Source organism: Myxine glutinosa, chromosome 5, assembly GCF_964187855.1.
Source record: "Myxine glutinosa chromosome 5, kmMyxGlut1.1, whole genome shotgun sequence".
NCBI lineage: Eukaryota > Metazoa > Chordata > Myxini > Myxiniformes > Myxinidae > Myxine > Myxine glutinosa.
The window spans coordinates 105,626,717-105,639,638 of record NC_136265.1 but is presented as its reverse complement, the minus strand read 5'-3'; the positions used below and the strand labels follow the sequence as shown (position 1 = coordinate 105,639,638).

Below are 12,922 nucleotides of genomic sequence, written 5' to 3'. Positions count from 1 at the left end.
TTCCACATTATACCCCCCGTCTCCCTTCCACATTATACCCCCCGTCTCCCTTCCACATTATACCCCCCGTCTCCCCTCCACATTATACCCCCCCGTCTCCCCTCCACATTATACCCCCCGTCTCCCCTCCACATTATACCCCCCGTCTCCCCTCCACATTATACCCCCCGTCTCCCCTCCACATTATACCCCCCGTCTCCCCTCCACATTATTTATACCCCCCGTCTCCCCTCCACATTATACCCCCCGTCTCCCCTCCACATTATACCCCCCGTCTCCCCTCCACATTATACCCCCCCGTCTCCCTTCCACATTATACCCCCCGTCTCCCCTCCACATTATTTATACCCCCCGTCTCCCCTCCACATTATACCCCCCGTCTCCCCTCCACATTATACCCCCCGTCTCCCCTCCACATTATACCCCACGTCTCCCCTCCACATTATACCCACCGTCTCCCCTCCACATTATACCCACCGTCTCCCCTCCACATTATACCCCCCGTCTCCCCTCCACATTATACCCCCCCGTCTCCCCTCCACATTATACCCCCCGTCTCCCCTCCACATTATACCCCCTGTCTCCCCTCCACATTATACCCCCCCGTCTCCCCTCCACATTATACCCCCCGTCTCCCTTCCACATTATAACCCCCCCCGTCTCCCCTCCACATTATACCCCCCATCTCCCCTCCACATTATACCCCCCGTCTCCCTTCCACATTATACCCCCCGTCTCCCCTCCACATTATACCCCCCCGTCTCCCCTCCACATTATACCCCCCGTCTCCCCTCCACATTATACCCCCCGTCTCCCCTCCACATTATACCGCCCCCCCCGTCTCCCTTCCTTATTATACCCGCCATCTCCCTTCCTTATTATACCCCCCCGTCTTCCCTCCACATTATACCCCCCCCATCTCCCCTCCACATTATACCCCCCCCGTCTCCCCTCCACATTATACCCCCCCCCGTCTCCCCTCCACATTATACCCCCCCCCATCTCCCTTCCACATTATACCCCCCCCGTCTCCCTTCCACATTATACCCCCCCCCCGTCTCCCTTCCACATTATACCCCCCCAGTCTCCATTCCACATTATACCCCCCCCGTCTCCCCTCCACATTATACCCCCCCCGTCTCCCTTCGTGATTATACCCGCCATCTCCCCTCCTTATTATACCCCCCCCCCATCTCCCCTCCTTATTATACCCCCCCCGTCTCCCCTCCACATTATACGCCCCGTCTCCCTTCCACATTATACCCCCCGTCTCCCTTCCACATTATACCCCCCGTCTCCCTTCCACATTATACCCCCCGTCTCCCTTCCACATTATACCCCCCGTCTCCCTTCCACATTATACCCCACCCCCGTCTCTCTTCCACATTATACCCCCCGTCTCCTTTCCACATTATACCCCCCGTCTCCTTTCCACATTATACCCCCCGTCTCCCTTCCACATTATACCCCCGTCTCCTTTCCACATTATACCCCCCGTCTCCTTTCCACATTATACCCCCTGTCTCCTTTCCACATTATACCCCCCGTCTCTCTTCCACATTATACCCCCCGTCTCTCTTCCACATTATACCCCCCGTCTCTCTTCCACATTATACCCCCCGTCTCCTTTCCACATTATACCCCCCGTCTCCCTTCCACATTATACCCCCCGTCTCCCTTCCACATTATACCCCCCGTCTCCCCTCCACATTATACCCCCCGTCTCCCCTCCACATTATACCCCCCGTCTCCCCTCCACATTATACCCCCCCGTCTCCCTTCCACATTATACTCCCCGTCTCCCCTCCACATTATACCCCCCGTCTCCCCTCCACATTATACCCCCCGTCTCCCCTCCACATTATACCCCCCGTTTCCCTTCCACATGATACCCCCCGTCTCCCTTCCACATTATACCCCCCGTCTCCCCTCCACATTATACCCCCCCGTCTCCCCTCCACATTATACCCCCCGTCTCCCCTCCACATTATACCCCCCGTCTCCCCTCCACATTATACCCCCCGTCTCTCCTCCACATTATACCCCCCCCCCCCGTCTCCCTTCCACATTATACCCCCCCCGTCTCCCCTCCACATTATACCCCCCCGTCTCCCTTCCACATTATACCCCCCGTCTCCCCTCCACATTATTTATACCCCTGTCTCCCCTCCACATTATACCCCCCGTCTCCCCTCCACATTATACCCCCCGTCTCCCCTCCACATTATTTATACCCCCCGTCTCCCCTCCACATTATACCCCCCGTCTCCCCTCCACATTATACCCCCCGTCTCCCCTCCACATTATACCCCCCCGTCTCCCTTCCACATTATACCCCCCGTCTCCCTTCCACATTATACCCCCCGTCTCCCCTCCACATTATACATTATACCCCCCGTCTCCCCTCCACATTATACATTATACCCCCCGTCTCCCCTCCACATTATACCCCCCGTCTCCCCTCCACATTATACCCACCGTCTCCCCTCCACATTATACCCACCGTCTCCCCTCCACATTATACCCCCCGTCTCCCCTCCACATTATACCCCCCGTCTCCCCTCCACATTATACCCCCCGTCTCCCCTCCACATTATACCCCCCCGTCTCCCCTCCACATTATACCCCCCGTCTCCCCTCCACATTATACCCCCTGTCTCCCCTCCACATTATACCCCCCCCCGTCTCCCCTCCACATTATACCCCCCGTCTCCCTTCCACATTATAAACCCCCCTGTCTCCCCTCCACATTATACCCCCCCCGTCTCCCCTCCACATTATACCCCCCGTCTCCCCTCCACATTATACCCCCCGTCTCCCCTCCACATTATACCCCCCCCCCCCCCCGTCTCCCTTCCTTATTATACCCGCCATCTCCCTTCCTTATTATACCCCCCTACCCCCCCGTCTTCCCTCCACATTATACCCCCCCCATCTCCCCTCCACATTATACCCCCCCCCCCGTCTCCCCTCCACATTATACCCCCCCCGTCTCCCCGCCACATTATACCCCCCCCCCCGTCTCCCTTCCTTATTATACCCGCCATCTCCCCTCCTTATTATACCCCCCATCTCCCTTCCACATTATACCCCCCCCCCCGTCTCCCTTCCACATTATACCCCCCCCCCGTCTCCCTTCCACATTATACCCCCCCCGTCTCCCTTCCACATTATACCCCCCCCGTCTCCCCTCCATATTATACCCCCCCCCGTCTCCCTTCCTTATTATACGCGCCATCTCCCCTCCTTATTATACCCCCCCCCCCATCTCCCCTCCTTATTATACCCCCCCCCGTCTCCCCTCCACATTATACGCCCCATCTCCCTTCCACATTATACCCCCCGTCTCCCTTCCACATTATACCCCCCGTCTCCCTTCCACATTATACCCCCCGTCTCCCTTCCACATTATACCCCCGTCTCCTTTCCACATTATACCCCCCGTCTCCTTTCCACATTATACCCCCCGTCTCTCTTCCACATTATACCCCCCGTCTCTCTTCCACATTATACCCCACCCCCGTCTCTCTTCCACATTATACCCCCCGTCTCCTTTCCGCATTATACCCCCCGTCTCCCTTCCACATTATACCCCACCCCCGTCTCTCTTCCACATTATACCCCCCCGTCTCCTTTCCACATTATACCCCCCGTCTCCCTTCCACATTATACCCCCCGTCTCCTTTCCACATTATACCCCCCGTCTCTCTTCCACATTATACCCCCCGTCTCTCGTCCACATTATACCCCCCGTCTCTCTTCCACATTATACCCCCCGTCTCCTTTCCACATTATACCCCCCGTCTCCCTTCCACATTATACCCCCCGTCCCCCTTCCTCATTATACCCCCCGTCTCCCTTCCACATTTTACCCCCCGTCCCCCTTCCTCATTATACCCCCCGTCTCCCTTCCTCATTATACCCATACCCCCCCCGTCTCCCCCCTCCACATTATACGTGCCAATTGCATTTGAAGCAACGCACTACCTGTACAAGCAGTTTCTCATTCGCCATTGTTCACAGGAAGTCATGTCACACCGAACATGAATAAAGTCTCTTTTCCTTTTGTTTTCCTTCAGTCTGTTTGTCTTCAGGTTTTGCAGAATGGAAACTCCACCTGCATCGCGTCAACGTTCGCGGAATTGCATGGCAGGTGCGGATGACAATTTGGAAACGTCTCATTTTGTCCAGGAGTACATATTTGTCGATTTATAAACTCGACGCTGAACCTTTTTTTTTTTTTTTTTTGCTAAATGTACATTTTGTCAATTGTCCTGGGGAAATGTTTGGGCCTCGTCCTTCACAAACTGGCTGGCCAGGCCTGAGCATTGACTGAAGGTAACTCGGTCAGGAATTTGTAGTTTGTTCAGGTACATGGTAATTTGTTTTTTTTTGCCGTGGAGTCACCCAATGTGTATCTGTGAATTTGCTTTTGGGTCACGTGTTTGGTGTTCCCACCCCATGACCGGACGCGTGATGCCCAGATCCATTTGGTGACCCGTGTCCGTGTCCGTGAAGGTGCGCCGGTTTCTCCTGCACGTGATGTTTGCCGGAATAGTTTCCACGAATCTTGGGCACTGTCCTAGGAAAGTAAATAAACAAGAAGCCTGCAAAAGGTAAAGGTGCGTTATTGTGTTTCAGTGATCATGAAAAGCGAACCACCATGGACCAGGCTCTGAGGGATATTCTCAAAGATTTGATTGTGAGTAACATTTATCTTGATGACGTCACAATGACCCTTTCAACTGTCCTGGTTTATTGTCCTCCGAGGAATACTTGCCCAACAACAGGTGTTTCTGTTGCTTGCAGGTGAAAAAAAATCCAACTGACAAATTCCTTGCAGTGATTTCCTTGTGCATTGAAAACGTGGGCTCAGGTAAAGTGCACCGTTTTGTACCTTGTTGTGATATTTTAACGGCCTCGGATCACTATCAGGTGGCGAAGTGTACAAGCCTGGCATTGGCTTAACGGTAAAGGTGGCTGGCTTGAGATCTTAGTCAGGGTCCTGAGTTTGAGCACCTGTCGTGCCGTTGTATTAACGCCAGGTGTGTTGACTCGGTCTGTCATCCTTCCGAGGTCGACAAAATATGTACCAGCTGACTGGTAATTGGGGGCATTGCATCTGCTGCTCAGCAAACCATGCAGACGGAAGAGAAAAATAAAATAATAAAGAGTTCAAAGAACACCTCACCCCACGCGGTGTTGAGAAAAAGGACACAAGAAGGGTCTTTTCAACTCTTGCTCGTTTCCAAGCACCATCTATATTTCCTACAAGCCGCCATTTTGTCTGAATCTCGATATTCCCCACCACTGAGAGTTAAAAAAATAAAAATAATAAAGATTTTCAAGGTTGTAGAAAAAAAACCCAATAATTTATTTGGAAGTTTACCGCCGCTGTTGCAGCGCCTTTTACACCACCTTAGTTCGCACATTAAATTAGTTCTTCGTGCCTGGTGTTTGTGTCCTTCGTGACGCCCCAAAATCAGTAATCGGCCCTTTTGGCTGCATGCTCCACGCCACCTCTTACCGATTTGACCACGTGGCATTCGGAGCTTATGTTGTGCGGCATTGCGCGACACACCTTCATACGTCCCAGGCTGCTGTTCTGGGCTGCGGCAACTTGTCCTTTGAATTAAACATCTCAAATAACTAGAGAGGGAAAAGCACATAGAAAGAGGAAGTTATAGAGGGTTAATTGGGGCAGACAGCCTAATACATGCCTCCCGGCCTTCCCTATACGGAGTTATTTCAGTCTTGTACTCAACACATAATAAACCTTGCCCTGCTATAATTGTTATCCCTATTATCCCTATTTTTTATACATGGTCAAGGCTCATAGAATAGCTAGTACACAACATAGCAAAGGCAACAGCAGGAGAAATGGGAAATGCCAACAGCAGGGCAGACGAAGAAAGTCGACAGACGGACAAACAAGGGATGAACAAGATGGGAGGGGTGGGTGGTGGTTTAACAGGTGTAGAAAAGATCATGGGTTTGGGTGGGGGGTGAATTGAGATGGTGAATAGCTGTCTTTGACCTGGAGGGAAGAATGAGATTGAAGAGAGTATGGAAGGTGATTCCACAAGCAGGCGAAAAGAGGAATAAATGAGTGGAGGTGAGCGGTGGTTCTAGATTTAGCCAGTTTCGCTAGGAGGGGTTTTTGGTGGAGCGTGTGCATCCTGCAGATACTTGGGGAGGTGGAGAGGGGACAGAGCATGGAGAGGGCAGAGGGTGCAATGTAATGAAGCGGGAGACGACGGAGAGACGACGGACCTGTCAGCGGTGGCGATGTGACAGGCCCATTGACTCAGCTTCATCGTGATAGATTCCAATGATCGTGAAAGCCTTGGTTTCCATGGCGTCAGGCTCAGCAAGATGTGAAGCAGGTGAGCCAGCCCAGAGGGGAGGGCAGTACTCCATCAAGCTGGCGATTAAATCCTTGTAGGTGGCTAGGAGCTCAGGTGTGCCAAGGAAGGACTGCACAACGGAGGATGTCCAGTTGGTGTCTGGCTTTGGAGGCCAACTTTGAAATGTGGCTTGTCCAAGAGAGATCATGGCTGAGCGTGAGACCCAAGAGTTTCAGTGACTGGACCTCTGAGAGGGTTGTTGAGAAAGTAGATGGGAGGGTTTGCGGTACGGGCCTTTCAGAGAGACCAAGTGTGTGTGGGATTTATCAGGATTGAAAGACATGTTACAAGTGTAGCCCAGCTTGTGATTTTGTCATGCTCTGAGGAGAGGGAAGAGGCAGCTGCCTGTCTGTCAGAAGGATGAGGGATGTCACGGCACAGAATGGAGTCATCAGCAAAGAGATAGAGGATTTTCCAGAGAGTCAGTGGGATCATTGATGAAGATTACGAATAAGATTGGAAAAAATCATTTTCTTGGCAACCGTTGGTCCGATTGACATGAAATTTTACCGTAGGATCGCCTCTGCCTGTAGATTATTTGGCTGATAATTATGACGTCATTGGTCACATGGTACGGACGCCATCTTGGAAAAACGTTGCACCTCTATCTCCCAAACCGCTTAATGGAAAACATTGAAACATGGCTCATTGTCCAGTACACCCAATGGGGAATAAGATATGTTAATGATGTCATAGGTGCCTCCGTTATGACGTCATAATTCGACAAGTACAACGCTTGATCTGATCAGTATGAAAAAAGAAATTCCTCTGCAACTGTTAGTCCGATGAACACAAATTTTTCAGAATATGAGCGGTTCCTCCTGTAGAATTGTTCTAATGATAATTAGGACGTCATTGGTCACGTGGTACAGGCGCCATCTTGGAAAAATCGAAAAAAGTTGCACCTCTATATCTCTGAAACCACTCCATGGAAAAAAATTGAAATATGACTCAATGTCAAACACTCCCCATGGGGAATAAGATATGTTAATGATGACGTCTAGTTCACTGGGTGATGATGCTGACCATGAATCCCAGGGGTTGTGGATTCAAATCCAGCTGGAGATAGCGGAGATGATGAGTTTGATTTCAGTGTCCATGAACTCAAATTGGTTTTGGATGAAATGTCGCATCACCATCGGTGCTTGTCCCTTCGTTGTGTTCGATTTGTTTAATTTCCCTTCCCCTGTTACAGGTCATCTATCTATAATTCCACTAATCTCTGTGTGTATGTGTGTGTGTATGTATGCGACAACGATTTCTCGACAACTACCGGTCCGATATACTTGAAACTTGCCAGGTATATTGCTGGGGACCCGAGGATGTGCCTTTTCAAGGTTTGAAATTAATCGGACAAGTACTTACCGAGCTATGGCGATTTAGCCGTTCGCCGTTCGCTTTGGCGTTGCGAATGGACCAAACCATTCCATGTAAATAGAGGGGGGGGGGGGTGTTCTGTGGTCGTTCGCTTTGGCTTTGCGAATGGACCAAACCATTCATGTAAATAGAGGGGGGGGTTCTGTGGTCGTTCGCTTTGGCTTTGCGAATGGACCAAACCATTCATGTAAATAGAGGGGGGGGGTTCTGTGGTCGTTGCGAATGGACCAAACCATTCATGTAAATAGAGGGAGGGGGGTTCTGTGGTCGTTACTGCCACGTGGTTTCAAAGTTTTTTTTTGTTGTTGTTGTTTGCACGCATGTTTTTTTGCACCCACGTACGGGCACGCCCTCGGATGTTTACACACACACACCCCTACACAAATTTTTTTTTTTTTTTTTTTTGGCAAGGAACGGGCACCCACGTACGGGCACGTCCTAGCTTATATATAGTACGGGCATGCCCTAGTTCTGAATAACTCTCGGCCTTATCCTCCAATATATTAACTGATCATCGTGTTTGTGTTTGTGAAATATCTAATGATTATATTCCTCGTTAAAATAGCTTCGTTTATTTAATTGGAGGAGATTCTGATAACGCAATAATCATTGATGAAACCATTTAGCACGTCAGTGAAGATGAAGATTGAACGATTGATCGGTCATTACGTTGTATTGTTTGTTTATCCACATCTAACTCTCAACGTCACTCCGTCCTACCTCCCATCAGGTACCTGCTCGGCCTCATCCCCATTCCTGCTTTTGGGTGATATTCTCGACAGTCTGCCCCTTGGCCAGTGCGACATCATCTTCAAATTTGTAGAAAAGAACGTGCCCACGTGGAAGTCTGTACGTTCTGCGCTATTCCTCATTGTCCTCTCATCATGTTACTTCACGCCCCCTGCTTCACGCCCCCTGCTTCACGCCCCCTGCTTCACGCCCCCTGCTTCAGGCCCCCTGCTTCGCGCCCCCTGCTTCGCGCCCCCTGCTTCGCGCCCCCTGCTTCGCGCCCCCTGCTTCGCGCACCCTGCTTCGCGCACCCTGCTTCGCGCCCCCTGCTTCGCGCCCCCTGCTTCGCGCCCCCTGCTTCACGCCCCCTGCTTTTTAGAATTTCAAAAGAAAAAAAAATTGGAGTGACAAACAATGCCAAAAATTGTGGCTGGGGCCCACGGCCTTGCTAGTTCTCTTCGTTAAGTGTCATTTGGCTTTGAATTGTCATATCGCTCACAGATTGATTTTGTTTTAAACCCAGCAGGCTCTCTAATGCCTTTCAGAGGAGAAAGTTTGATGCTTGCCTCACCAGTCCTGGTATGCATGTTTTGCCAAATTCCATTTTGAAAAGTTTTTTTTAAACGTGCATCCAAAAGGTACACCATAAACTCCTCTCTGATTGGCTAACAACAATGGAGTAAAGGAAGATGGGTTCTTAACCTCCGAGCCACTCATCTGTTGGGAGCATGGTGCCCGTTCATGGTGCTGCAAGTTCCTCATTGGTTGTGTAGTGGTCCCCATCGCTGTGTGAATGATAAACAATGATTATAACAAATATATTGGATTATTTTGCCGTTCAAAAATGATTCGACCTTATAACCATTAAATGCACTCCGAGATAAGTTCTCCATATTTGTGTAAAACTAACTCTGGAGGTCGGTATGAAAGTAATGCCTCTTGTTTTATTTGTTTGTAAATATAATTCCAATTCCAATGAAAATTACAGGGAATATTCATGCACATCTTACAATAATTCACCAAATGTCCGTCCGTCTGTCCGTCTGTTCCCAGGTACGTCTGTTGTTTTAGTGTTTTAGTGATAATTACGACGTCATAGGTCACGTGGTATGGGCACCATCCTGGAAAAACCGAAAACCTTTGCACCTGTATATCTCCGAAACCCCTCAATCTTACTATAATTCACCAAATGTCTGTCCATCCGTCTGTTCCCAGGTACCGCAAAAACGGCTGAACCGATTGCAACGAAATTTTGGGTGGGTAATCCTGGGACCCCCTGGAGTAAAATAGGCTATATTGTTTTTTCAATTTTTTCCCAATTTTTACAAACACAATGGAATAATATTTACCGATATGAACAGTGATGTGGCTTTATTGAAATTCTACAAATACTGTTTCGATTTTGATGATTTGCGTGTGATATGATTTAACGGATGTTTCTATAAATCGTTTAAAATAAAAAAGCCTTCAATTTCTGATATTTAGCCTTTTCATTTGGGCCTCCCAATTGAAGCCCCGCCTCCCAATTGAAGCCCCGCCTCCCAATTGAAGCCCCACCCATAGAGCGGGTACCGTAGAGCGGGTACCGTTGCTAGTGGCAAATATGAAGTTATTTTCGCATGTCCCACGATGGGAATAGAGCCTGTGATTGATGCTGTGAAGAGGACCAGGTTGAGATGGTTTGGTCATGTGTTGAGGAAGGATGAAAGTGACTGGTTGAGAAGAGTGATGGAAATGAATGTAGAAGGAAGTAGAGGACGGGGAAGACCGAGAAAGACTTGGCTAAAGATGGTGGAAGAAGAAATGCGGGCAAGGGGGTTAACAAGGAGAGATGCAGAAAATCGGGCAAGATGGAGAAGATTGTCATGGGGACCACAAGGCTAACCCCCGCTCTAGCAGGGAAAATGGCCATAAAATGCATGTTGTTGTGTTGTTGTTTCCCACGTTTTCTCTCTTTCTTTCTCTCTCTCGCTCTCGCTCTCGCTCTCGCTCTCGCTCTCGCTCTCTCTCTCTCGCTCTCTCTCTCTCGCTCTCTCTCTCTCGCTCTCGCTGTCTCTCTTTGACGACTACAATGCACTTTAATGAGTGAATCATTCCGACTCTTGTTTTCTGGTGTCACTGCGGTTGCGGGCCGATCGCTTTGAGGCTCGTTGTCGGTGTCGGTTTCCCCGCTCTCGAAACACTTTGCCCAACGTCTAACGGTGCCGACATCAATGGTAGAGTCACGGAGGAACTTCTTCCCAAGTTATAAATTAAATAACCGTTCTATGCATCGTATGCACCTCCAGTGGGCCAGCCATTTTGAAAGCACGGGGTGGTGATGTCACTTGATCACAGTGCCGCTCGACTCTGAATGGGAGGGCGACGCAAACCTTTAATTGTTATCTCACGGCGCTTTCCTACGACGCTTTGGTTACAAACTGAAAAATAAGAGGCATCACTTTTGTACTTTTGTTCTGTAACGCTGCACCGACTGATCCCACTTCCTCATTGTCAGATTCCATTCCAACCTGTTCTGTATGCTGTCTCCTCCGTGCCCCCAGAATGCATTCTATTCCGCAGGCAAGAACTACCTCTTGAGAATGTGCAACGGTGAGTCCATTACTTACCATCTCTGTGACTCTTTTCCGTTCCTATCTGGATTTGTTGAGGATGTTGGTCTTAAATACTTTCGGGCTTAAGGGCCCGAGTTGTGCAGGTCGTTCCGTCCATACTTGTGGCACTTGTGAGCATTTTCTGTCCCATTAATTAAACCCCTCCTTGCCCCTCAGACCTGCTCAGACGGCTCTCCAAGTCGCAAAACACTGTATTCTGTGGCCGGATTCAGCTCTTCTTGGCACGGCTCTTTCCGCTATCTGAAAAATCAGGTGGGTCTCGCTGTCGTGCCTTTGAACGGTGAATAGTCATTTTCTTTGAATGCTGTCTGGGTTATCCTCTAAAGGTTCACCTGCACGGCTTCGTCGTGCTGCCTTGTCCAATCACTGCCGCTTATTGTCACCTGCCTTTTCAGGCCTCAATCTGCAAAGTCAGTTCAACCTCGAGAACGTGACTGTGTTTAACACCAGGGAGCAGGAAAGCACGCTCTGCAACAAGGTTTGTGTCCTCCCAGCATGTGCGGGGCCTTTCACAAGTGTAATACACCTACCTGTGCCACAGCAGTGCAGCCATTTTACTATGAGTGTCGACCACCTGTTTCGTTGACTTTTATGAAAATTAAAACTTAAAAAGAAAAATGCATTGAGATTTATGACACTGGACGATCACCTGTTGAGCTTGCATATTGTTCATGTGTCCGTGACACCTGGCGCCCGGGAACGGGTTTGGTGAGATCACGGAGGGTGGTTGCTTATTCTATCACGGGAGATGGAAATGAAGTGTGCGTGTGCGTGTGCACGCATGCACGTTGATAAATAAATAAAAAATATATGAATAAAACTTTCATTACCAACTGGGATTTATTTTAAAAGTTGATAAGATTGTTTACACTCGAGCCAAACTCAGGTTTTGGACATCAAGCCAAGTGTCCCACATGCTAGCATTGGTTGGTGGACAATCAAGATTCCGCAGTGTGTTTTGTGAAGTCTGTGAACTATCGCCGGCACGCTGAACAAATTACAAATTCCTGCTAAAGTTAGTCGAATATCGGGTCTTGCCTGACGGTTCGTGAAAGATTTTGGCCAAATTCGTCGTATGGTATACCCCTAAGGTGGGAATAAGTCTAAGTGTCATGGACAAGCCCATTGGCTGGCATCGCAGGGAGGGGAGGAGTTGGGAGGTTTCTCATGAATTGCACTGCTAACACCCAGACTGCTCTGTGAAGTTAGGTCACTCCTCCCCAAAGTCATCGGCTCGGTCCAATGTCTCTGTTTGCATGTGTGTAACGTGATTTATATGAGGGCTCTTCCATGATCACATGGTACTGTAAAATAAAGAAATAAAATACCAATCACCCAGATTGTGATCCTAATGTCTTGGCCCCCACTGATTCCTTCCCTTCGTGAGTTAAAGCCCTCCACAAATTTCCACTGAAACCTTTGTCATTGGGAACAATTTGATTTTTTGTTTGTCACGGCCTTTAGAGTTTTTTTGTACCTTTTATTTATTTATTTATTCAATCCAATTTCCTTTTGGGGGGGGGGAGGGGCGGGAGCCTTAAATAAGTTGTAATTTATCTGCTGTAGTGCTGGTTGGTGATGGATGGTGGTGCCCATGTTCTAGATGTTGGAGGAAAAAGAGGATGGTATGGAGCGGGAGGAGGGAGAAATGGGGGATGACGATGGACAGATGAGTTCGCTTCCCATCGACTACAACCTTTATCGAAAGTTCTGGTCTCTGCAAGACTATTTTCGCAATCCTGTACAGTGCTATGAGAAGGTCGCCTGGAAGACTTTTCAAAAGGTATGCATGTT

At 49.3% G+C, this 12,922-nt stretch overlaps 1 protein-coding gene across 7 annotated transcripts in view; it reads left to right on the top strand.

Moving 5' to 3' along the window:
- The window catches only part of THOC1 (THO complex subunit 1), a 44,146-nt gene that overhangs the window by 1,767 nt on the left and 29,457 nt on the right, over positions 1-12,922 (top strand). For all 7 annotated transcript variants that reach the window (XM_078778475.1, XM_078778474.1, XM_068116662.2 and 4 more), the window contains 8 exons: positions 4,080-4,153; positions 4,642-4,702; positions 4,810-4,876; positions 8,515-8,633; positions 11,057-11,105; positions 11,285-11,380; positions 11,524-11,606; positions 12,732-12,911. In XM_078778475.1, the coding sequence (XP_078634601.1) occupies positions 4,080-4,153; positions 4,642-4,702; positions 4,810-4,876; positions 8,515-8,633; positions 11,057-11,105; positions 11,285-11,380; positions 11,524-11,606; positions 12,732-12,911 (729 nt within the window). The remainder of the gene's footprint in view (positions 1-4,079; positions 4,154-4,641; positions 4,703-4,809; positions 4,877-8,514; positions 8,634-11,056; positions 11,106-11,284; positions 11,381-11,523; positions 11,607-12,731; positions 12,912-12,922) is intronic.